This window comes from Corvus brachyrhynchos, unplaced genomic scaffold (genome assembly GCF_000691975.1).
Source record: "Corvus brachyrhynchos isolate BGI_N302 unplaced genomic scaffold, ASM69197v1 scaffold239, whole genome shotgun sequence".
Lineage (NCBI taxonomy): Eukaryota > Metazoa > Chordata > Aves > Passeriformes > Corvidae > Corvus > Corvus brachyrhynchos.
This window is the reverse complement of record NW_008246057.1, coordinates 9,244,618-9,269,232: the sequence shown is the minus strand read 5'-3', so window position 1 is coordinate 9,269,232 and position 24,615 is coordinate 9,244,618. Positions and strand designations below refer to the sequence as shown.

Here is a 24,615-nt window from a genome sequence, read left to right as displayed (position 1 = left end):
ACCACTGCGTGGGAGGGAGGGGGCGGATATCTCCGGGAAAAAGGTAGAGGTGTTCCCGCAGGAATCCAGGATTAGATCAGGACAACTTTCTCACGTCTGTTTCAGTCTGCCGGGAAAAAATGGGCATCTGGAATTAAGCTTCCTGCACCATCACTTCACTGATGATCAAAGTGTGGTTTTTGTAGCTCATGTTCTAAATAAGTGGGAGGTCAGTTCTCTTTCCTTTTGGGCTATCTCAGTTTAAGTTAAAGCATACTCACCAATTTCTTATATGCCTTATGAGTTTCTTCCTTTTCCTGATATTTTTCAGGTCTTCCTTCCCATGAAATCAGAGACCCAGACTGTAACTGCCGAAACCTGACCGTTTCATTTGAAATGGAGAGCATTACACAGTTGTTCAATGACTTGTGTGAAGCACACTTGACAGGTTTGCCAGGGAAGGTTCACTTAGGCAGGCAGAAGATCAGCAAGAGAAGGGCTAAGCACAATCTGAAAAGGGTTGCTTATAATGCCCTGTTCATGAACCTTTTTCAAGATGAGGCTCGTAAGCTGCAATCAAACGTTTCCAGACTCCCAGTGAAAAACAAAATTTTGATGCTGTCTTTCAACTTGAGAGTTGCTGGCCTAGGTGCTCAAGCAGATAGACTGGAGAATCTTGTGGAGGAACTGGAAACAGCTGAATGCTTACCATTTACTGAAGTTAATTCTGTCTTAGATCTTTTAGTACAGCTTGCTGGAACAGGTCCTCCTCAGCTGGTACCACAAAAAAAGGACTATTTTCTGAACAACAAATATGTTGGGAGAAATGTCAAATACCAGGGTTATGATTATTATGATGTAAGTGTGTTTGAAGCTGACATACAATCTCTGATAACAAACGAAGAATGTCAGTTCAACGACACAATTCAACAGACGCTTCAGATCATGGAGGCTGCACCTGGCACGGGGCTCCCTGCCATGGGGCTGTTCTCACAGAGCTGTCCTGCTGGGGACAAGTTTGAGAAAGAAACGCGCGTCTCCCTCTTCGGTGCCCTTGTCCACAGCCGTACGTATGATATGGACATCAAGTTGGATTTACCACCAGTGCCTGACAACGCGGATTTGTCTGGACTTGCGATAAAAGTACGGTATCGTTTGTTTTGGAGTAACGACTATACGTATGCTTTCATGTGCCACTTTGAAACTATAGTTTAAAACGTAGGTAATCGTTTAATTGGTTTTAGAAACATACAGCACTGGAATTTAAGATGGAGCAGTGATCCTTTGCTTTGCAGAGAACCAGATAAGCTTTTCGGAGATGTATGATAACAAAAACCTTGGTCTTGCCCTGTAGCTGTGTCAAAACCCATCATGTGGCCATAGGCTTTATGAATTTAAGCCATTGGCTGTACCTGTGCCTTCCCCACCCTAGCAACCTTTTGCTTGCGTTTCTGCCTGCTTTGTGTATTGAACTCCTCTGCCTTGCTGCTTACTTCTCAGTGCTCAGACTGACTGCCTAAGCATCCCTGTCTGAATTGTATGTGCTTTGCTGTTCAGATTACTATACTAACTTGCTGTATTGTTGGCTTGTTATATCTTAAAGCATTTTTTCTGTTTAGTTTTTTCCTCCCCCATCGAATGTCCTAGTTCCTATTGTCCTTTTACCCTTTCAGTGTGTTCAGTTTCTACTGTATCTTTTTCCCCCTTTTGCTGTCCATTCTGTTTATTTTGCTGTTTTATTCTCATTGAAGTACTAGATACACTTCTAGAGGTTTTTTCTTTCTTTCCATTTTTACTGTGTGTAGGTAGGCTTATTTATAGCCTACCCTTAGATCCTTATCTTGTTCCTTTTACTTAACATATGGATAGATCTTGCAATTCTCTTAACTCAGGATCTGAATTGAAACTTGAAGGCAGACACATTAAATAGAAAACCCCTGTGCTATTCAGTGTTCACATGTGGATGTAAATTGTAACCTAGAGGAGGCAGAACCTTTTTGAGTTAGTGCTGAACTCTTTCCATCAGACTGGAAAATTTGCAATTTCTTGAGAAATATGCTGCTTTTTATATGGGTGTGTTTGTCTTTTACTAAAATTGAGGACAATTCTGCACATATGGCTCCTCTTGAGAGGGAGTTGAGGATGTGGTATATACACTGTTTTGACACTTAGAGATTTTCTGTATATGAATTAAGGAACAAACTACGTTAGTCATAGTTAACAAAATGTTTACCAATTGGAAGATTTGGGGTCTGGATCATTTGCCTGGAACAAATGGCAGAGGAGTATGATTTTATTAACACTACATATTGTTGAATGTCCATACCTGAGATTCTCAATTTGTAGAACTATGCGCTTGCCAAACAAGGAAGTTTCAAGTTTAACACCAACAAGCATAGTATGTTATTTTGAAGGTGGTTGGTTTTTTATGTGTAGGCATTAATACCTGTAGAGACTCATCAAATGAAAAGAGTGCTTACAGTAAAAACTTAAAATTGATATAAAGGGAGGGTAGGTGAGAGAGCTTGGGTCACGTAGAGTCACTTGTTCACAAATGATAGCAAAACACCTTTTTTTAAGTCTATGTATCTTCAGTAAAATGTTTTCATGTCTGACATTTGAACTCTTTGACAGGTTCCCCAAAGTATAGACCAGTCAGAAGATGAGGGATTCCAGTCAGCATCCAATCTGACTCCTGATTCTCAGTCAGAGCCAAGCATGACTCCAGACATAGACTTGTGGGATGCAGTGCTTACATACGGACCCAGCAAACGAAGATGTTGGGAAAGAATTGGGTAGTATGTGTCTGATCTTACTGGTAAACTTACTATGCCTCCTATGCAAATGTGTGAAGGTGCATTGCATCTTAGTTCCAAATGACCTCAGTATAAATAGTGAAATGAGCATGGTTAATTCACAAATTTCAGTACACTGCATTAATAGGGATAAAGGAATAAAGGTTGTGTGATTTCAACAAACTTGTTCTTAGAGTACAGCAGTTTCATAGGAAGCAATAAAATCATCTTTGTCAAAAAACAAAGGGATTAGGAAAATGCTGTTTGTGTGAAATGCAGCATTTTTCTAACTATTTTGTTGTCTTATGTGCTATGCAATTTGTCTCAGTCTAAAATGATTCCGTATTTTCAGTTTTAAAAAAGATGGTGGTAATTGTAGAGCTGTAGAAGAATTAAACAAATCTCTCCCAATATTGTAGAGTATTGTATTCCTTTTCCTGTCCTGTAGACAAACCAGAAAATTATGACAGATTTCTTGATAGTGTAGTTAGACTTGTAGTTCTTTTGGCTGTTGAGTACAAGATGCATCTCCTGAGAGAAAGCTCTCTACAGTCCTGTTAAGGCTTCCTGGCTTCCCTAAAATGGAAGATAGAAGAAAAGGCAGGTATGGCAGGTATCCTTACCTTTCAGATGGACTGTGGTGTGCCTGATTCTTGGAGAAACCTTGTATGTTTTTTGTAATTTTAAATAATAATCTAGTGGTGTGCTGTCGCAGTGTTAAACAGTATTTTTTCATCTCAGAGCCTTAGAAGGTCAGAAACTCAGAAGTTCCCTGTTCTGATTTTTCAAAGCCACTGTAGCCCACTTGAGCTTTTTTCCTAGTACTAGACAATTTTTTTTGCTACTCTTTAGACTGTAAGGGTCTAAGAGTCATATATAGACCATATGCCTGACAGATTTTTTTGTAATACTGTTACTAGAATTCAGAACTTTTGGAAGAATTGGAAACAGAAATAGTTTTGGAGGGGATAGTAATCTTCACTGTGAAGAGGTAAAATATGTTAATAAAAGTTCATTCTAGCACTTTGAGCATATTTCTCTCTAACTTATTTGAATATTAGCATTAAATGAACCATGGTATATGGTATATATTTGCCTCGTTTTCCTGGTATGAGCACTGGATCAGGGAAGGCCACAAAAGCAGCTGGTAGTTCTCTGTCAAGGATTCTGTCTCTGATCTGATGTTTAAATTGTCTATGTATTTCTTGTCTGTACTGAGTTTGAGCTACAGTTTCATTGGCTGAATGCACATTGCCTTAAAAATGTAGTATGTTACAAGTAACTTCTGTGTGAAGAATTCTGTGTCAAATTCTGAAATGCTTTTTTCTTTCTATATGAGATGTATTTCCTCTTTTGGTGTAATCACCTTGTAATGTTGTGTTTACTCTGACACAGCCCACCTGGTAAAAAAGAGGAACCATATCTTACTGAAGCTGGGAGAGAAGCTTTTGACCAATTTTACAAACTGCGAGAAGGGGAATTGCAGCTGTTTACTAATACTGTACTTCAGCTTCCTCAGCTGGTGCTGATGAAAGAACCTGAACTGGTTAAGGATGTCTTGAATGTCCTCATTGGTGTGGTATCCACTACATTCTCACTCAATCAGGTATGGAAGATTTTTATCTGCACTTCTTAGTCAAATCTTTTTTGTTTTTTTTCTTCAAAGGGGTTTCCTCTTCAATACATTTATTTCTGCTGACATCTTGCAGTTGTGGCTAGCATTAAAAAGTTGAATGTTGCCTAATGTCAACAAGGCGGTATTTATATATTGCAGTAATTATGTTACTGGAATAGGCTCAGAGTATTTGTAGTTCTCTAACAGGAAAATAGGTTTATGAGTACTTGAAAATAGATGTGGAAGTAATTTTGTAGATTGGATTTTCTTTAAGGAATTAGATAATGAGTTGTCTTCTGTATATTTGAAGGCATCATTCATACTCTTGCGATTTTGCTACAATTCAGTGTTTATCCAATGTTTATTCAATGTTAATCACTATCCTAGCTATATAGTCTCAGTCACCTGAGTATCTAAACTGAAAATTTGTCTGCTGTTATTTTTGTCTGTAAATTTTTGGTATTTTCAATCAGAATACAGATACAAAAGAGTTGAATCTGCTTTTTTTTTTCTCCCTGTATCCTTTTAGGCTGCTCAGTCATTTGTGATAAAGGAGGGGGTGTATGTATCTGGAACATCACCAGAGACAATGCATAACCTGCTCTCAGAAGTTGCAGAGTATGGAACCTATTACACACGGCTAAGTCGTTTTTCTCTTCAGCCAGTTTTGGATTCCTCATACAGCAAAGGACTTGTGTTTCAGGTAAAACAATTGTATTAAATCAACTAGATTTAATGGGCCAGCTATCTGAGGTAGAGAAGGTGACTTTGACTTCATGTAAAGCTGGGATTTCTGCATTCTGCAAAGCTGCAAAGTATTTTAAGTGTTATGCTCCATCCCAGGTCAGCAATGAACAGTGCCACTGAATTTAAATCAGTGCTGTCTGTGCTGAGGGCTTGCTTGCACTGAAACATGCAGTAAAATGTGTTTGTTACCCAAAGTGTGGTTTGTTTAGTCGTGGTGTCCTGTTGTGGACTAAAGAATTACAATTTTTAAATGCTTTAAAAACATCACATATTTATATAGAAAGACGTATAAAATTAAAATACAAAAACTTTCCTAGTACCCTGTGTGTGTGTGTATATATATATATATATATATAAAAAATATTTTTCAAAAATAAAAACTGAGGTAGAAAAATATGGTATTTAATAGCTTTAATTACTTTTCCTTGATTCAAAATTAAGTGCAAATTTTTCGTGTCAGTTCTCTGTATATTATGTTGAGCTGTATGTACACTCTGTAATATCTGCTGACTTAATCTCTTCCTAATGCATAGAACTAAGTTAGGGTTAGTTATGAAAATGTATTCATCCTGAATATTTGATTTACAGCAATGTTATTCAGTTAAGAAGGTCTCCTTGCTGGATAAAGTTCTAGATAAGTTTTTTGCAATATCCAGTGTGGGCATAAAAGTAAGGAAAGAGGTTTCCCTGGGTTGGTATTTTAGAGAATGAGGAGCTCCTCAAAGGGCAAGTCAAAGAGGCTGAACCAAGGTGTTTTATTTCACTGTGCATGGGTACAGGCTCTGTGCACTGGATGTATGAAGAGTATAGAGGAGTCCTCTGGCTCATTGGAATGTCTGAAGTTGCTTGGACTCTCACTTGCCCCTTACTTTGGTGTGCAAGTCCCCCTTACCTGCATATGCAATTTATTTTATTAAAAGGTTTGTTTTCATGCTGATGCAATTGATATGAGGCATTGCTAGACTGTTAACAACTTTCACAGTAAGATTTTAAATGTTTTCTGTTCATACCAGGCATTCACAAGTGGACTGAGAAAGTACCTTCAATATTACCGAGCCTGTGTTTTGTCAACACCTCCTACTTTAAGTCTTCTAACAATCAGCTTTCTATTCAGAAAATTGGGTCGTCAGTTGAGGTAAGAGAATGGAATTGAATGTTTAGGCTTTTTATAGCAGAAAAAATGCATTCTCTTCATATACACTAAAAGAGACCATATTACATGGGCATTCTTAGTTAGTCTATCACTATTTTTCCTCTATTTAACAGATTGTTATATATCCAGAATATTCTAGGGAACACATATAAGGTCTTTGTACTCAGTTTCTTTGTTATCCCTGTTATCATTCAGCAGGTACAGTGTGATTGTTGTACGATACTCAAATTCAGCAAAGTTCATCACTGTGATCTTGGAGGCTTCTGGTTGAAATTTTTATATATGTTTTAATACTGTTTTTTAGGTATTTAGCTGAGCTTTGTGGCATAGGAACAACGGCACAGGGGATCAGTGGTGGAGCTGGTGCTTCATTTCCTACGGTGATTTTTTGTTTGATGTTTTTATGTTTGGTTTGGGTTGGGGTGTTAATATTCTTCAAAATTATGTTGGATTTTATATAAAATACATAGTGTTGGTCTCTCTGCTAGCAAAGCTGTGATCCGTGACCTCCAGTTAGAACACTATAGTCCTTTCTCCAGATACTTAAACATTTGGAATTTTGTCCTGTGTTTTCAATTCCTAAAACAAACAGAGGGCCCAAAATGAGCCTTCTAGTCACGTGAATCCAACTCTAAACATACCTGTTTCACTCTAAAGATGATAAAGTGAGCTTGAGGTAACTAGCTCAAGTAAAGTGATCTTAACTGCAGATAGATGGAGGAAGTGAGATGAATCCTGCCTTCTGTGTCCAGCGAAACGTGTAAAACCATGTATTTATGAGTCTTCTGTTATTAAAGTTGTAGTGAAGTTTGTTGCCTAATGTTAGAATATTTTTCATTTTTTAGGGTGTTAAATTGCTTTCATATCTGTACAAAGAGGCTCTCAACAATTGTAGCAATGAGCATTATCCAGTTCTTCTGTCTTTGTTGAAGACAAGCTGTGAGCCATACACAAGGTGTGTCCATAGTGTTCTCTGCATAATTGAGTTTAAGAGTTATGAATTGGTAATCTGGTGAGTAAGTCTGCGTGTTTAACAATGGCTTCTAACATTTTCAGAAAAAATGTGTCTGTATCTGCAATATATATTAAAATTAATTAATTTTGCTGTTCTTCCCCTCTCTTTCAGCTCAGTAACAACAGAAGGGGTTTATATGGCTAGATTAGTAAATAAATACATGTAAATAAGACTTATTTCTTGCTGCTGGCTGTGGAAATTCATACTGGAATATAAGACTTAGATAAACTTTTTTTTTTTTCTTCTCATACCTGAGTTAAAATCCTTCAACTGGAAACTGACAAGTTTCCCTTGTTCTGCGAATTGGGGAAATAAATGCTTTTTTCCACTGTCTGTTCGTTGTGGGCTTTTTAGTAAGCAAAAATGATTAAAATATCTGTTGTTCATTAAGTAGATGTAACTAACTGATAATAGGAGTAATTAAAAGTAGAGTTCCTTGGATTGCAACAGTTTTATTAAGCAGTGCATATCAATTTAGGATTATTAGTTTATAGACATCTGAAGATATGGTAAATTTTTTTTAATAGCTATTTGCAGGAATTATAGTTGTAGTCCATCATCAGTTTGCAGTGTTACTTAATAATGATACTTAGTAATAATGATACTTAAAAGAGAAATCAAAAGTCTGTTAAAATGCTCTAAATTTAAGATTCCTCCCATGGCCACCCTTCTTGTGTTTTCTTCCTTCTACATGAAATGAGAAATTTAATTTCAGATTTACCAGAAGCCTCACTGAAATATCTTCACAGCTGCTACCCTGCTATTTATAGAAGGAAGTCAGATTTCTGAAATACTAAGGGCATCACATGGAACCTAAAAAAATCTGAAAGTATCACAGTAGTGTGTGATACTTGCTGCATTGATTCCTAAATTTGCTGCAGATATCTGTTAAAGCATCAATTATGCATGATCAGGACTGGCATGGAAGGAAGCCTCTATTGTCTGCAAAAAGTATTATCCTGCTCGTTTATTAACCTGAAAGAAATTAAATAATGCGAGTTGTTGTTCAAATCATAGAAGCATCAGATTTAATACTTTAAAAGTTCTTAACTTTTTACTTAGAACCTGAAAGTTGAACAGTGGTTGCTGTGTTAAATGCTTCCTCTTTGTTGCACAGTGTTAACTAAAAACAAAAATATCTTCAAGGATCTCTGAGCCTTTTTATCTATAGCCTCAGATTGTGTCTCATAAAAAATTGTGGTTTTTTATTTCATCAAAAGTTTGGCTCACACAGAGAAAATATGAAAAGCATGAATAAATATGCCAAAATAGTAGTTCTCATTATTGCATGTACATTAAAAATGCCTCTAGGTCTGGGGAAAAAGTGCTTGGTATTGCATCTTTGTTTTATACCCTTTTAGTTTCTCCCTGCTGAAATTGCCTCTATTTAAAACAAATCCTTTCTGCTTTTCTCTCGCTGTGCCCTTGATGTACTGCAAAGTTTTCTATACATTTTTGATATATATTTAGTAAATTGATATGCAGAAATAAAATGATTGTTTTAATTGAGGCACTGTTCTATTATCTAAACCAATTATCACTGAAATGTTCTATATAAAAATAGTTAAGGAAAAGTGTAGAGCCACAATCTCCTGTATATTTAAAAATCAGTGTCACAGCACTTAATTGCTGGGTTTTTCATCCTGCCCATAGCTTGTGTCTTTTGGGATTTTAAAGAACATACTAACTGCTTGGTTATAATAAAGGTGAGAAGGCAAAAGGATTGATTTTCAATATTGTACAATTTTTTTTTTTTTTAGATTTATCTATGATTGGGTATACAGTGGTGTATTCAGAGATGTTTATGGAGAATTTATGATTCAGGTGAATGAGGATTATCTTTGTTTCAGAGGTACAGTATATATATGGAGCATTTCTAATTTGTATAATTTGTGCTGTTAATTAAATAACTGATACATATACTTTCATCTTTTTGTTACATAGATAAACATTACTGGACTCATGGTTATGTTTTGATTTCAAAAGAAGTAGAAGACTGTGTCCCTGTATTTCTTAAACATATTGCTAATGATGTATACATATGTGGGAAAACCATAAACTTGCTCAAATTGTGCTGTCCTAGGGTAAGTTTTGGGTTGATTCCTTCCTATTACATGGAGAAAATCGTGTCTCTAGAGCAAGAGTCTAGGTTTTTAGCAAGTTCACTCCTTTATCAAAACCCGGTATTGGATAAGTAGGAAAGGCAATTACTTGCTCTCAGATACTTGTGAGCTGATTCTCCACTCCACTTTCTACCACTGCACTGCAGAAGTAGACATTTTAACACCATCAGGTGTATTGTATACAATGCACATGCTCTATTTCTTTTCTTTGTATTGAGAGCAGAAACGTCCAAGCAAGTGCCTTCCACTTCTTGCACTACTCTTTTTTGGTTTAAAGCTGCCTCACCTACCAGATCTTGGCTCAGTCCTGCATAGCTCTTCCAGCTGTATCACTACATTTTCAAGAAGTGCTTAAATAGTTCTGTTTATTGGTATTTTGCAGAACAATTCTTGTCCCTGTTAAAAAAAATATGTTCAGCTACTTTGTGTCTTCCCTCTTCTCTCTATATGTCCAAAAATAAAACAAGTGGAGAGGTGTCCAAAGTCTATAGACACTCCCAGGTAGCTAGTATTCTCTTTAAGATCAGAGCTGCTCAGTCTTGACAGAGCAGAGCAGCTCATTATCAGCTGTGTACTGTCAGGTATAAGCCTGATACCTCAAGTGAAATGTCCCTCTGCCAGTTCTCCTGAGTCTGCTCTGATAACCATTCCCAAGCCATGACTCAGGTGTGCCAGTAGTACTGGGCTCTTTAGAAAAGTGTCAGCAGCCATCGCTTCCATGGCAAGTTACAGCTTTATGCGTCACTAAGGCGGTATCTTCCCCCAGGTCATATGGCACCCAGGCTCAATCATCTTCCATGTGTCTCGAGAGTGCCAGGCACATTTCATCCCTTTTTGATAATGCCCTCAAGAGCTGGACCTTCCCTTCTGCTTAGGCTAATACAGTCCTAGGAGTACAGCCCTGGGAATCCCATCTTCTGGCTTTTACCAGTAGACTGGGGGAATCCAGTGTGAGTGTGCTTGTGCTCTCACTTGGTTTTTTCCTTCAAGCTCAGTTATCTGTTTTCTGCACTTAATAGAATAGCTTCAGAGATTTAGGGATGTTGAGGCAGAGTAGGAAGACCTGTGATGTGCACTGGCTGTGGTTTTGAGAGTTTTGTCTTCTGCAGATCTCTCCCCTATAGGGGTGTTAGTTCTGTCCTAGAGAGTTCCTACTGAGTGAAGATCTGTGGGGGATGTAAGTGAACAAAACCTAACTTTTGACAGGAGAGATGCATTCAGCATTGAGTTACACATGCTCAGTTAATTTGGATATTCAGAAAAGGAAAATTTGAGGCATTTAGAACATGATTAGTATAAATGTATGTATTAGATTTTCAGTGGCGAAGACAGAACTCTAAGAATTCGACCTGTGATCCAAGTTGTGGACTGTTGTACCTTTGTCTCCTACTTTGAGTTATATAAATGCTAAAAGATGATACTAATAAAAACCTTAGATCCCGTATGGATATTTGTGTCAGTGTCTTGAAGCATGACTAAGTTAAAAAAATATATAATGTGAACTCATAATACAAAATTTTACACTTTAAACAATGTATTTAAAAGGAAATTTCTCATTTTTCAGCATTATATATGTTGGTCAGATATACCTGTTCCCCGGATTTCAGTTATTTTTTCACTTGAAGAACTGAAGGAAATAGAGAGAGATTGTGCAGTGTATGTAGGTCGAATGGAAAGAATTGCCCGATACAGTTCCATAAGCAAGGAGGAAAAGGTAAATGAATAAAAGAATGAATACCTCATTATGATTTTTTTTAAAATGCTCAGTTTTCATTTTTGTTAGAACATCTAAAGAATTTGTATTTATAGTCAGAATTTTTTCATGGGTTAATTGCAGTTTTAATAGCTATTGCAGCAAATAAACTTACTTAATATAGCTTTTAAAAGTGTAGGTGGTGTGTTGACATTTTTGGCCTTTTCATATATTAAATGAGTGTTAGACTTCAATCCTACTTCTTTGCAGCTGGAGATTTGTCCTCCTACTGAAAAGATTGTTTAATTCTAATTTAGCAAATGAGAAGCTAATTAGTAACCAGATAAGACTATTTGTAATTTCTATAGCTAATTGTTTTTTCAGAACATTTTAGCTACAAAGAGACTTCTGGCCTTCAGATTCCATCAATTTAGTGTATATATCAGATGGATTTGGTTTCTTTTAAAATATGGAGTATTAACTTTCAATACTAGTTTGTAGATTTTGCATTTACTTATTTATTTATATTTCTGTATTGTATTAATTGATTAATAACCATTATAAAATGTGCATCTGTCTTCAGAACAGTGTATTTCAAGTCTAAAATAATAGAAAAATTCCACCTGGGCTTTTTGGTTGGGTTTTTTTTTTTTTTAGGATTTGCGTATGGAAATAGCCAAACAAGAATTAATTGTTCATGCGAGGGAAACTGCTAGCAAAGTGCTAAAAGCCATTAGTGGTAAGTTATAGTGGCATTTTATGTGCTTTCTGTTGGGTTTGTTAATGTAAACTAACTATCTTTATTTTAATACAGACAAACAAATATCAGAACGAATGGCTTTGGATGCAAAGAAACGGGAACAGTTTCAGAAGCTGAAAGAACAGTTTGCAAAGGACCAAGAGGTATCCCTCTGTGTTTCTAGAGGCCAGCTGTATTTCTTAGGCAAATAAATGAAAGGATATGTTGTACTGAAGTTGAATTAATAGCTCATGGGGTACAAATAGGAACGTCTTGCAGACATGTGCATTTCAGATGGTATTGAGAGCGGCTTTTAAAAGTGTTAAATATTTATGCAGCGTCGTCTTGCGATAAAGCAGGAGGAGATTGATGATGATTTCAGCTATGCCCGAGAGCTCAGAGAGAGAGAAAAAAGACTGAAAGCTTTAGAAGAAGAACTGGAAAAAAAGGCAAGGTAAATGTGTCTGAGTAGTCTCCAAAACAGTCATCAAGACCTCAGGAAAAAATTACTGCATGTTAAAATTTATGGTATTAGTACTTGCCAGACATTGTTCTACAAGGGTAAGTAATGTCTGCAGTTAGAAGATGGATGTAAGGATTTTTGTTAATCTGTGAGCAATTTTGTTAGGAATGATTAGTGGCCAAAAAATCTGGGACCCACTCATTTGTGCCAACCCTATCCAGTCTGGGTTTTGTTATAATCAAAATTTCAGGAAAAAAATTTAGTTACATCTTATAATTTAAAAGCAGAGCCCACAGCAAAAATGGTCACATGTATGTCAAAGCAGAAGTAAAAAGCAGATGGAGTTAGATTGACACTTTCTTCTGTTTCATCTAAAATTACTTAAGACAAATGAGTGCCCTACTAAAAATAGTTACAGAAATACATGTTGACTATAAGAATACAGTCATGTGTTTTCCACCTGTTTATTCTTTGTGACTGAAGCCTCTGGCTTCTACATTTTAAGAACCGGTTCTCAGTTCTGAAGTGCTAAAAAGTCATACTCTTTAAAAGGGAAGATGAAAATCAGTATGCAAAAATCTGTAACCTAGCTTTATTTTTACCTTCATTTAGGCAGGAATTAATTGACCATTATAGCAAACTTTCTGATGATGCAGCCTGTAGGGAACAAAGAACATTATGGAAAATCCAGCGCCACAAATTGGAAACAGCCCGTCTTAAGTTTCTGTTAGAAGATCAAAAACGCATTGAGGTACCTCCTAAAAACATTTAAAAAATGTAATTCAGAAAATTTGATACTTGGTACTTAAAGACTTCTGTCTTTTTTTTCACTTGTAGGAAATGCTTGAAAAACTTCCAGATGGAAACTGCAGGAGAAAATTAGATATTATTCCTTATAAACAGTGCCAGTTGGCTTTGGATAAAAACCCTGTTGAACAAGATTCACCTTCACAGGTCAGTTAATTTTCTTACATAAACTTCAAGTTGCTGTTCCAGGTTTCCCTAAAGGGACTTCATTTCATGGTTCATTTCAGTTCAGTAAACACAAGGCTCACTGTAACAGCAAGGTGAGCAGTTATCATTTATAGAACATCAGAAAAATCGGAAAATTTTTTATCCTGTAATAAAGTGATACCCTAATTAGTAGGTTGATTATGCGACTAACCATACAGTGTAATAATTATTTCTTTTTAGGTGTCTTTTGTGAAACCTCTGCATTCTAATGAGACAGTTGGCAGAAAAGAATCTGAGCCTGAACAGGAATGTGCAGCTTCTGCTGACAAAGCACTGCCCGTGCCAGAGCCAGCAAATAATAATGCTGATGAGCATTTTCGGCCTAAAGCAACAGGATCTGAAAGCAATCTCCAAAATTCAGAGAAAGTATGCAGTGCTCTATACAGTGCTGACTCCTTGCCTGAATCCAATGTGAATATAGAAGACTTCTTACCAAAGTCACAAGATGAGCAGCCTATTGCTGTTAGGATGCAAGGATCTTTGCTAGATGAAGCATTCCGAAATATTAACTCAGATCTTTCGGAGACTTTGCAAGTAAGTGAAAGTCAGCCTGTCTTGAGAGAAGCACCAGAAGAGGACAGTGCACCATTGCATCAGCAAAGCGAGTATGATTTTAATACAGTTCTCAGACCATCTGCAGCTTGGCAGGGACATGTTAGAGTTGGGGAAAATGTATTTGATGTGGACGAGATAAGGCCTCGGTGGAATATTCATGGACATGCATCTGATGCCAACATGAGAGTGGGAGAGTATGTACCTCAAGTGGACACTTACCAGCCACGTTCAAGTCCTTATGGGCATTCTTCAGACTCCCACATAAAAAGCAGCAGCTATACTTCTGAAGTTGAATCTAGACGACCCCGATGGAATATTCATGGGCATGTTTCTGAAGCTCATATTAAAATTGGGGAATATGCTTCAGAGATAGAGACCTCAAGGCCTAGGTGGAACATCCATGGACATGCTTCAGAAGCCAATATTAAGATTGGAGAGTATGTGTCAAATGTAGCTCCTACACGGCCTCGATGGAGCAGCCATGGTCATGCATCTGATGCCAATATCAAGATTGGTGAAAACGTGTCAGAGGTGGTCTCAGCCAGACCTCGTTGGAACATCCATGGGCACGCTTCACAGTCGCACATCAAAATCGGAGAACTGGTCTCGGATACAGAGCCTTTGAAATGCCGTTCGAGCCCATTTGGACACGCATCCCAGTCAAGCATCCAAATAGGGAATTGGGCCCCCTCTATAGAAAATGATCCCATACCTCATCGTAAAACCACTTTGGGTTCTTCATCTGACTCCACAGTTCAGACACTTCTGTACAGTGAAGAGTTATCCCCTGCTGAAGGGAGCAGAAAGGAAGCAAAACCATCACAAGTTAAGGAAGAGACTTTGCCACAGTCACATGTATCTGACAGTGTTACAGACTTTCCTGATGCTAATATTAAAGATGATAAAAAGGAAAATACAATAGAAAAGAAACAAGAAGGTAAAACAAAATTAGGTTTATTCAGTCAGCATTTGTTTAAGGGCTTGTGAAAGTAACTCTGAATGTTTATTTTTCTATATGGGTGCTTTCTTCCTTACTTATTCCACTTAATTCCCTGCATAACTTTTCATATAGTGCTAGAATTCAGAGGAAAGAATTTGAGCTTAACCTTATCTCCTATGTGCAAGAAACAGAACATTAAAAAAAAAATCTACCCTGAAACTTTGTGAAACAGGACCTTTGGGGTTCTTAAGTAGAGAACATGCATAAAACTGCTTGTGTGGGGCTATGGGAAGGTTATTGGTGTGGTTGTTTCTGTGATCATTTGTACAGGAATTTTGAACAACTTTAGGAGCAGGTCTGAGGTATTAACCAAGTGTTACAAGTAGGTCTAAGTAAATGCTGACTTTAATTGTATTTACAGTAATTGCAGATGTTGTCAACAAGGACCCTTCTCCAGATTCCTCACGGAGTTTACAGGTAAGAAACAAAAGTAGTTGTTGGGAGGACTTATTTCTCCTTCAAAGAATTGAACACACTGGTAGTTAAGGTAATAAATTTCCCTGCTAATCTAGTAGTCACTGTAAAATCATATTGTTTTTACATGTCTGAAACATACAGGTGAGTAGGCTCTTCTCTTTTCATTTGGAATAGCTAGGCAAGTTACCTGTAGGAACACATTAAGCCTGAGCAGACAAAGCCAGCATCTCTCACAAAATTTGTCCATTTATGAATTTTAGAGAGAAGAACCTGAAAAGGCCATTCCACAAGATACTCTGCCTCAAGAAACTTTATCTTCTGAAGCTAATGCTCCCACAACTAAGGAGGAGGAAGGGGAAGAGGAAGATGTATGGAAGAAAGAACAAGCTTATTTGAAAGCCTTATCGGATCAGTATTGTATTGAAAAGTATCAAGATAGTTATGATTTGATGTGTGAGTAGAACTGTTGGAACAGTAGATCAATAGATGATGTGGTAAATTTCAGCAAGACAGCTGAATGCCAACAAAACCCATGACTTACCAGTAAATTACCAATGTTATGAACAGCAATAGCCAAACAATTTGCTCCTAGGCACAAAGATGAGAAATACATTTTGACATTTTATGATTTTCTAACCTAGAGGTGTTTGTATACAGAGTTTAATAGGAACATATTATTAAGCTTCTTAAGTATAAGAACTTAAAATGTTTGTATATTTTTAAATTTAGCAGAACCACCAGTTTCTCATCTCTTGCATCACGTGATACCAAGATCGTACACGTTTCCTGTGGATCCTGTGGTGCAGTCTGCAACAGATGAAACTGCTGTACAGCTGAGTGAGCTCTTGTCTCTGCCAGTGCTGATGAAACGTTCTATTACTGCTCCACTTGTATCTCAGTGAGTATTTGCTAGGAATTTTGCAATTTATTTTGCAAATAATGTTGTGTTGTATTTTGAGACCCGAGTTGCACGTAGATCTTTTAAATTTGCTCTTAGTTCCTAGAAGTAGTTCAGTAAATGGTCTACTACTAATTTAAAAGTTCAGATCTGCATGATAAATAGTAACATAAACTTAGACATTTAGGTGCAAATTAAAAATTTGAGTGTCTGTTTGGAATATAAGGGCTCAGAGGGAAGTGTTCACTCTCCAGCTTGTAGAAGACACAGCAGTGATTTTGACACCGTTAGTTTCATTGTTCTTTTGAAAAGAAGGTGTATTCCTTATATGATGTGTGCTAGTTTTTATGTGAAAGATGAAAGGTAAGGGAGTAAAAACAGAAGAATCTTTTGATTACTTGAAAGCTCATCATATTGATCAGGGTGTATTTCATGTTTCTATGGGAACTCCAGCTTCAAGGCTGTTTCAAAGTATAATAGAAGCTGTTCTTGTTATTATTGGGATAATATGGGACACTACATATATGTTGGACTGTTTAATTAGTATATCTAGTAGTATTTTAAATAAAAGTTTTTGTTACTTAGTGCAAGACTAGCTTTTGTCATGAAAACAATTACTCACAGACTCTCCTTTCAGAATCTGCTTTCCTGCAAGTTTGCATTTCCATCTGCTAGCTCTGAGTATGCTATACTCAAAGTTTGGTGTAATGTAGAAAGTTGTTATTGTCTAACTTCATTTTAAACATATGGTTGGCTACCAGAATGATCTGCGTACAGATCCATGCATCTAGCAAACCAAAAGTGAAGAGCCTGAGTTGTGTGCTGCCAGAATTAGCCTATTCCTGATAGGCGAGTTAAATTACTTAAAGCTAGGTTGAATACCTACACTATACTGTAAACTGTAGTACAGACCTGCCCTTAATATCTAGTGACAGAGCTTTATCAATTAGTATGTTCTTACTGGGGATTTAATAGTCTTTCTTTAATCTGTTTGTGTAGGTGACAAGAGATAAGAAGGCTATTGATAAAATGTTGCTGCCGGCCCAGCAGCATGTTCTAAAGATCATTGTATGTAGCCAGTCCTAAAATACTTCCCCAGTATTGTTCAAAACCCAGTTCCCTGAAGTGGTAGGTTTTAATTCTGGTATATTCTGGATGAAGATTTTTTTGTCTCATGTTTTTTGCTTATATGAATAACATCTTGTCTTAGATATCAGAGTTAAGTACTGGAGCATTAATCTGATGTAGCCACAGCTGAATGTTAACAGTAAGGAAGGAGTTGCATGTAAGTATAATACCTTTCCTGTGTTTTTTATTCTTAGTGTTTCTCTTGTGAACAAAGCAATAGTTGATTACTACTTTGTGGAGCTGAACGTAGAGAAGCATTTTGAAGCATTGAGACACTTTTTGTTAATGGAAGACGGGGAGTTTGCTCAGTCACTCAGTGACCTGTTGTTTGAGAAGGTATTTGCTTTGTTGTCTTAACCCTAGTGTTTGGGTTGCCTGCTTTACCTTGATGCTCCTGAATTGATTTGGATGGGAATGAGGGAATGGTGTGAATTAGAATCCTGGCTTGTGGGATTTTCCTCTTTTGTACTGTGTTCAGAAGTCTGTAGCAAGGAACTCTGTGAGTGTTGTAAGGATGGAGAAAAAGAAGGTCTTGAACAGATAAGCATTCGTGGAAGGGTATTTCACTCTTTGCTGTGAAAACTGCTGCACTATTGCTGTCACCTCCTGTCTGCTGGCAGCAAGGCTGGAAAAGCCTATTGCCATTTGCTAAAATCCAGTGGAAAGGCCTGTGTTGCAAGCTATCTAGTCTTACCTTAAATATCCTCAAGTAGAGAGCAGAGGGGAGGGCATGTGAAGAGAGCGCTTTGCCCACTGGTGAGGCAGTATTTTCATGACTTGCTGCTTACTGTGTTCATGGGGAAGACAGCAAGGTAGGGGGGATAGCCTGGATTGATATAGATGGTTGCCCATGGAGGTACACAGCTGTAGGAGAGTTAATGCATTTCTCTGAGTCCTGAAAAAGCTTTAGACCCAGCTAGGGAAAACACCTAGACTGGATGAATAGCTTTATTTGTAAACCTCTGAGAGTACTGAGGTGATGAGATAGGGAGATTGAAGTCAGATAAATTCCACTTGGGTCCCTGACTTTCTAAAGACTGTTCCCTGCAGGAGGAACTTTTAGCAGCTCCTGAACCACAGCAGACATATGAAAATAAATCAGTGCAGGTATGAGATTACCTTCCTGCTGTGAACAGAAAATAGTTCAGAAGTTGCCTCTTACGCTGTTCATGCATCCCTATGGCAGAAATAAAAACTTCCAATCAAGGCAGGGTAGTCACCACTTTACTATTCTGCTTTAATTGACCTGTGTTCAGGAGCCAAGACTTTTTGGTGTAATTAGGTTGGTAGGTTGTTTTTTTTTATCCCTAGCTTGGATCAGGACAAACACCTGGCGAATTGCTGAATCCACTGGTTCTTAATTCCATCTTAAATAAAGCACTACAGTACAGTCTTCATGGTGACACCCAACTTGCTTCCAATCTTTCTTTTGCCCTCAAGTATCTCCCAGAAATGTTCAAGCCCAATGCACCAGATGCTCTGAGTTGCTTAGAGCTTAGGTACAAGGTAAGAAAACATGGAGCAAGGTAGAATACTGCAATTATGCCATAGTTCTTACGTACAATAGTAAAGTGAATATGAATGCGGTATCTAAGAATGGAGTAAAATAATTGTGTAATGGAAACTACGGGATTTACTTAGCCTGACCATTGCATTACATTATTAAAATACATACTAATTGTTGAAATACTTGTATTTTAAATAATCTTACAATTTCTAACAAAAAATGTATGATCAGCACTGTTATTTCTTGTAGGTTGACTGGCCTCTGAACATTGTCATTACTGAGAGCTGCATGAATAAATACAACAAGATTTTCTCCTTCTTGCTTCAGCTGAAGCACATGGTGTGGACTCTCAAGGATGTTTGGTTTCACTTGAAGCGCACTGGTAAGTGTGATGAGTGAATGAGAGAGCATCCTCTTTAAAAGTCTTTCAGCACCCTCTGCAAGACCATGGCTTATACACACTCATGTCAAACTTCAAAAGCCACAATTTTCTTAAAAATCTTCCTTGGAATTTTAAACAGACTCTACTAACAAAAGCCTTCATTCCTTAAAAATTCTGATTTTGGATGGTCTCTGTGGATGATAATGTATTTCTGCTTTTATTTTCAGCTTTAGTGAGTCGTGCATCAAATTCTGTTCAGTTTCGACAGCTCCAGCTGTACAAACATGAGATGCAGCATTTTGTGAAAGTAATTCAAGGTTACATTGCTAATCAGATTCTCCATGTTACATGGTGTGAATTTGGAAACAAACTGTCTTCTGTGGGCAACCTAGAAGAAATTCACAGAACACATGCTGAATACCTCAACAAAGCAATCTTCAGGCAAGCTACCATACTTATTTTTACTTCAAATACATGTTAAGGGAGTGGCCAGTCCTAGCCTAATGTATTTGTGCAAAACTGACTTTTACATGGCACATTAAGTAGTCTTTACATATGAAAGTGTTCTTATGTAAGAGACAAACTTCATGGCATCTTACAAGGCATGTACTTTGGTACTTTTTCTCAGCTTTCAATCCTTTTCGTTTCCCTGGACTGCTTGTGTTACCTTGCACTCGTGTTCACCATGCCTCTGCAAGTTCCCAGTCTACTCAGGACAGCTCTGAATGAAGAGCCCTAAACTAAGGGCACACTTGCCACAGTTCTTTTTCTTTCACCCTATCCTTGTTAATAGCCTTGTAAATTACTGCTGTTTCATTCTTTGTGAGTAGCATGCAAAGTAAGCCTTGCTAAAGGATGTAAAATGCATCTCCTGTACATTGCATGTGCTTTTAATATATGTGCAGTGACCAGGGCTGGACTTGGAAGGGACAAAAAGATGCCTCTGTCCAGATTTATGAGCAGTGCAAGAGATACCTGTCTTTTAGGAATCACAGGCTTTTAGCCCCTTGGTTACTGTATGTGATGCAGCGGGTTGGTGTGACTAAAAGGAAAGAAGCTAGAGTTTATTTGGTTTCTTCTTGAAGAGTGTACACTGAAATGATAAATTGGTGAGATAGAGGGAGGTGATAAGGAACAGAAATTAGAAACAAAAGAAATCTCTCATGTCTCTCTTTTTCCGTTTTAATCAGAAAAGACTTGCCTAGAGCTGCTCTTTGGATAGCAGGTGGTAGGATGAGAGGAGATTAAAGTTTAAGGAAACTCAGAGCATGTTGTTGTTAAATGTCATCTCTTTTGCAAATGCAGATGTCATTCTAGAAATCAGATACACCAGGGAAAGTACAAGTTTTTTGAAAGCGCAAGTAAACTGTGTTAGATTTAGGCACCTTGTTTAAATATGTTGGCTGCATCTTGGGGATTTTTTAAAGCAATTATCTTTAACCTAAAGGATTGTCCCTCCTTTGTATTTGTAGTCTTACAACCAATAAATTACATCAACTAATTTCTGAGGTTGTTTTTGTTCTCTTAGGGGTCTGTTGACAGAAAAGGCAGCCCCTGTGATGAACATTATACATAGCATCTTCAGCCTTATTCTGAAGTTCCGCAGCCAGCTCATCTCTCAGTCGTGGAGCTTCGATGCGGGGAAGCAAATGGCTGTTCATCCCAACTTTGGTCTGATGCAGCAGTCATACAATACCTTCAAGTATTACTCCCATTTCTTATTCAAAGGTAAGAAATTGCATAAATTCTAGGTAGAAGAAAAGGTCAACTGACAACCAGAATGTTTTGGTAGTATAATGTAAAAGTAGGAAGATACGTATACTTAGGGAGTGTTGGAAATGTAGTTCTCAAGTTAAAGCTGCATTATTGTGGTTTGCAAAGATCTGCATATACATCAATTAAGATGTCCACACAAGAAATCTAACAGATACTTGAAAACTGACTGTAAGTTTTTGCTGACTCACAAAATAAGTATTTGGTATTTAGCTGTACTTACGTGCATACGTTTTTTTCTTTTCTCTGAAATTGAGTTCTGGAACTTTTTATTGGCAACAATGAGAGATAGTTAGATACCAGTTAGAAGTAATTTTAGATATATATGCAGTAGTTGAGTTTTGCCACTGGTATGAGATTTGAAAATTCAGATTCCCATGTTGGCCTAACTCAGAAAGCCTCCTAGCACGTGCTCCAGGCAAGTGTTTTTGAACTACATGGATAATTTTCCAAAAGTTCTTTCCTTTATCATGATAAAATTTCATCTCATTGTCAGCTTAGGCTATAACATGATGAAATGGTTAGCTTCCATTTGTCTTTCATATCTTGCTTGTGTTTTTAGTACATTATTTATCCTTCGTCTAGTACAAAGGTGGTTCATGGGGTTTGGGTTCCTTTTTTTTTTTTAGTAAATCTTGAATTCCTCAAGGAGGTGAAACTGCTTTTCTTAGATCTGTTCTTCTCGAATATTTTCTAGTTCAGATTATATTCTTCAGGAAATGAGCTGCCCTCTTTATTCTTTAAGGGTGTCCAAAAATGGTGTCAAAGGACCAAAAACAGATATTTCAGGATGAGTTAGAATGGCTGCTTCCAAATTCTACAGGAAGTCAGAACACCTGTGGGAGCCACCTAAGCCCATACTACGAGATCTATGGTTGCTTCATGGACAGAGATTAATAGACCGTTCCGTAAGGAAATCTGATGAGTGACCAAGTTGTTTACACCCTCTATTAAGCACTACAGAACAAATATGTGCTTGTTCATCTCCACTTGTACCTTCAGTCACTACATATTGTAAAATGCTCTCTTTCCACAGTGGGTTGACCCAGAATCCATTGAAAGCCAATACAAAGTTGTCTGGACTTCAATGGCTTTGGCTCGGGCCCTAACTTCTAATAATACACTTCCCATTCTTCCTTGCATGCTGCTGCTGCTTGCTGATTCCCTTTATGTTAGTGCATGGGATGTTTGTGAGCTTAGGGAGTTCCTATTGGCTTTTTTCCTTTGTAATTAAGGAAATGTAGAGGATGTTTAGAGCAGTCGGTTTGTTTGTTCATAGAGCTTGAGGGCTTTGTCCTAGGAATTTCTCTGCTTTTCTCTCTCACAATGGATTTTGCTCAAGAAAACTTCACCAGAGCTGCTTCTTTCACAGAGGTCGCCTGAGGACTTAAACATGCTTCCTGGTCAGTTGAAATTACGATAAGAACACACCATCTTATTGTGAAAGATTCTATGATTTCCATGTTTCTATGAAAGCAACTTGATAAGGAAATGCTTTGGTAGAATAATGCATTTTCACTTAAAACTGACACGTAGTCTTTCTTTTGCATTTATTTCTATTGTCCTCAGATTTCTGCATTATGCTTTTTTTTTTTTTTTAATTAAAAGGCACAAATAATGTCAAGGATGACTTTGCAATATGAATCTTAGTTGAAGCTTTTTTTGGTTTTTTTTTTGTTTGTTTTCTTCCAGTGGTAACAAAGCTTGTAAATAGAGGATACCAACCACATTTGGAGGACTTTCTGCTGCGAATCAACTTTAATAACTACTACAAGGATAACTGAACTCTATAGCGTAAGGATCACTGATAACACAGTAAAACAGAAGCTATATATATATGCTTATGATTTATAGAAGCTTATGCAAATGCCATGCAAGAGGCATTTTTCTTCAGTGGAATAATCTGCCATCTAAAAGCTTGAAGAATACAGCCACCACATACAGAGCATGATGATGCTTAAAATCCACCAAACCTGCCAGTTGTTTGATCTGCTGAAAATTGATGTTGTCATTATTGCAGAGACAGAAGAGCTGAGTGCCTGGTCTTAACACAGGAGAGAGTGCAGAACTGTATATCTGTGAATGTGTAAATGTTGTATTTTCAGTGGTGTGAATTTCCTTCAATGTAAATACATGTATGTGAAATAAATTAACAGATACTTTCTAAAACTGTTGAGAGATGGGTATGAGGTACCAATGTTCCCACAGATATTAGTACCTGTTATTTGATGTGGTTTATTTTCAAACTGACCTTAGTTCTTAATCTAACTAATTCTTCACAACTCTTGGTCACAGTAGAAGAGGACATGATAAAAACATCTTATGCCAAGGTGATCTGCTAGGAGATACAATATTTGACTATTCACGCACTTGGTAATTGTTGGAGCACTTGTGCCAAACCTAGTTTATTTATCCTTAATTTAAACTATGCATTTTACTTTGTGGTGATTATTTAAAAAGCCTAAAACAGAAATTCAGCATCACTAAAGGAAAATAAAACTGTAATTCCCAATATATTCCAACTGCTGCTTTCAACTGAAGGATCACATTTTCATAATTTTTCTTTTCCCTCTGTTTTTTTCCCTTATGTTGTGAAAAGATACAATTGAAGTTTGAACATCATGGTATGAGAATGTCAGAGAGGGGCAGTCAGCTTTGAAATATGTTGGTTTTGAGAGCCTGGAGTTACGGTTGCTTAAAATGTGGGTATATTCATGAGGAGCTCATTGTCTGATTACGGCACAGTTACGTAAAGCTACAGGCCTGGCTAGCATGTTAACATGAATAACATTATTTTGTGATGATGTATAGGTAGTTTTACGATTTTTTTTTTCTGAAATAGAAGTATTTCTGAATAGAGTATTTCTGAATTAGAGGCAGAATATACCAACTGTGAAGTTGACCTGAATGTTTCTGCTCTGGTTCTAAAGTCAGTGTCAAAACATGGTAATGCACAGTTGTAACATGCATCTTCTGTGCTGTTTTGTTATCTGTGCTGTATTTAATTAACTATCTGCCTTCTGCTCTACAGAAAAGGGGATTGCAAGAGCAAGTGGCTTGCAGACTGAGATGTTTTGTTGCCCAGGGAGGCAGAGAGCTCTTTGTTTATCTGACTTGTTCTTCAGGAATTTACAGGACTGGGTATGTATGTGCCAGCTTGGCTTCTGGTGCAGACTGAGGTATTGTCCTGAAGCCACTGGACTTCCCACCCAGCGTCTTCAGGGAGCAGTATCTGATGTTTGGGACCTTGTTGCTTGGCGCTACACTGTGACTGTAGAAAGACCCATCGAATATTGTCTGAGTCCCGTGGTTTGCCTGGGGCAGGCCTTTAACATAAACACAAGCAGTAGCACACAACAAAGATGATCATGGAAGCACGGGTTGGACATATTTGAGCACTCTTAGAATTCCTCCTTCCAGCAGTGATGTTCTGAGTAAGTGAGCCAGCCCTGGGCAAAGCAAAGAAAAATATTATTCCTTTTGAGGAAAGTAGTTCAGACTAGCGTGAAAAGGGAAGATGGAAGAGATCTGGTTGGTGGCAGGAGCCTGACGAGCCGGCCTCCGAACCGTGGGGTTTGGAGCCCTGTCCTGCTCCCGGGCCCGGGCCGGGCCGCGCCGT

General features: G+C 37.6%; 1 protein-coding gene across 8 annotated transcripts in view; it reads left to right on the top strand.

The window, feature by feature from the left end:
• Positions 1-23,553, top strand: part of TUBGCP6 (tubulin gamma complex associated protein 6) — a 40,465-nt gene extending 16,912 nt beyond the window's left edge. For 6 of the 8 annotated variants that reach the window (XM_017745954.1, XM_017745953.1, XM_017745951.1 and 3 more), the window contains 15 exons: positions 2,742-2,746; positions 12,260-12,313; positions 12,935-13,073; positions 13,160-13,276; positions 13,517-14,828; positions 15,253-15,308; positions 15,569-15,761; positions 16,038-16,206; positions 17,529-17,670; positions 18,646-18,840; positions 19,091-19,223; positions 19,451-19,664; positions 20,752-20,951; positions 21,742-21,904; positions 22,689-22,775. In XM_017745954.1, the coding sequence (XP_017601443.1) occupies positions 2,742-2,746; positions 12,260-12,313; positions 12,935-13,073; positions 13,160-13,276; positions 13,517-14,828; positions 15,253-15,308; positions 15,569-15,761; positions 16,038-16,206; positions 17,529-17,670; positions 18,646-18,840; positions 19,091-19,223; positions 19,451-19,664; positions 20,752-20,951; positions 21,742-21,893 (3,081 nt within the window). In that variant the 3' untranslated portion in view covers positions 21,894-21,904; positions 22,689-22,775. Of the gene's footprint in view, positions 1-59; positions 209-310; positions 1,123-2,613; positions 2,778-4,169; positions 4,381-4,918; positions 5,093-6,149; positions 6,272-6,593; positions 6,670-7,134; positions 7,245-9,064; positions 9,157-9,248; positions 9,389-10,991; positions 11,142-11,777; positions 11,860-11,934; positions 12,024-12,197; positions 12,314-12,934; positions 13,074-13,159; positions 13,277-13,516; positions 14,829-15,252; positions 15,309-15,568; positions 15,762-16,037; positions 16,207-17,528; positions 17,671-18,645; positions 18,841-19,090; positions 19,224-19,450; positions 19,665-20,751; positions 20,952-21,741; positions 21,905-22,688 lie in introns of those variants that run through there. The other 2 variants (XM_017745949.1, XM_008642548.2) reach the window with 2 other exon arrangements.
• Positions 23,554-24,615: the final 1,062 nt, after the last annotated feature.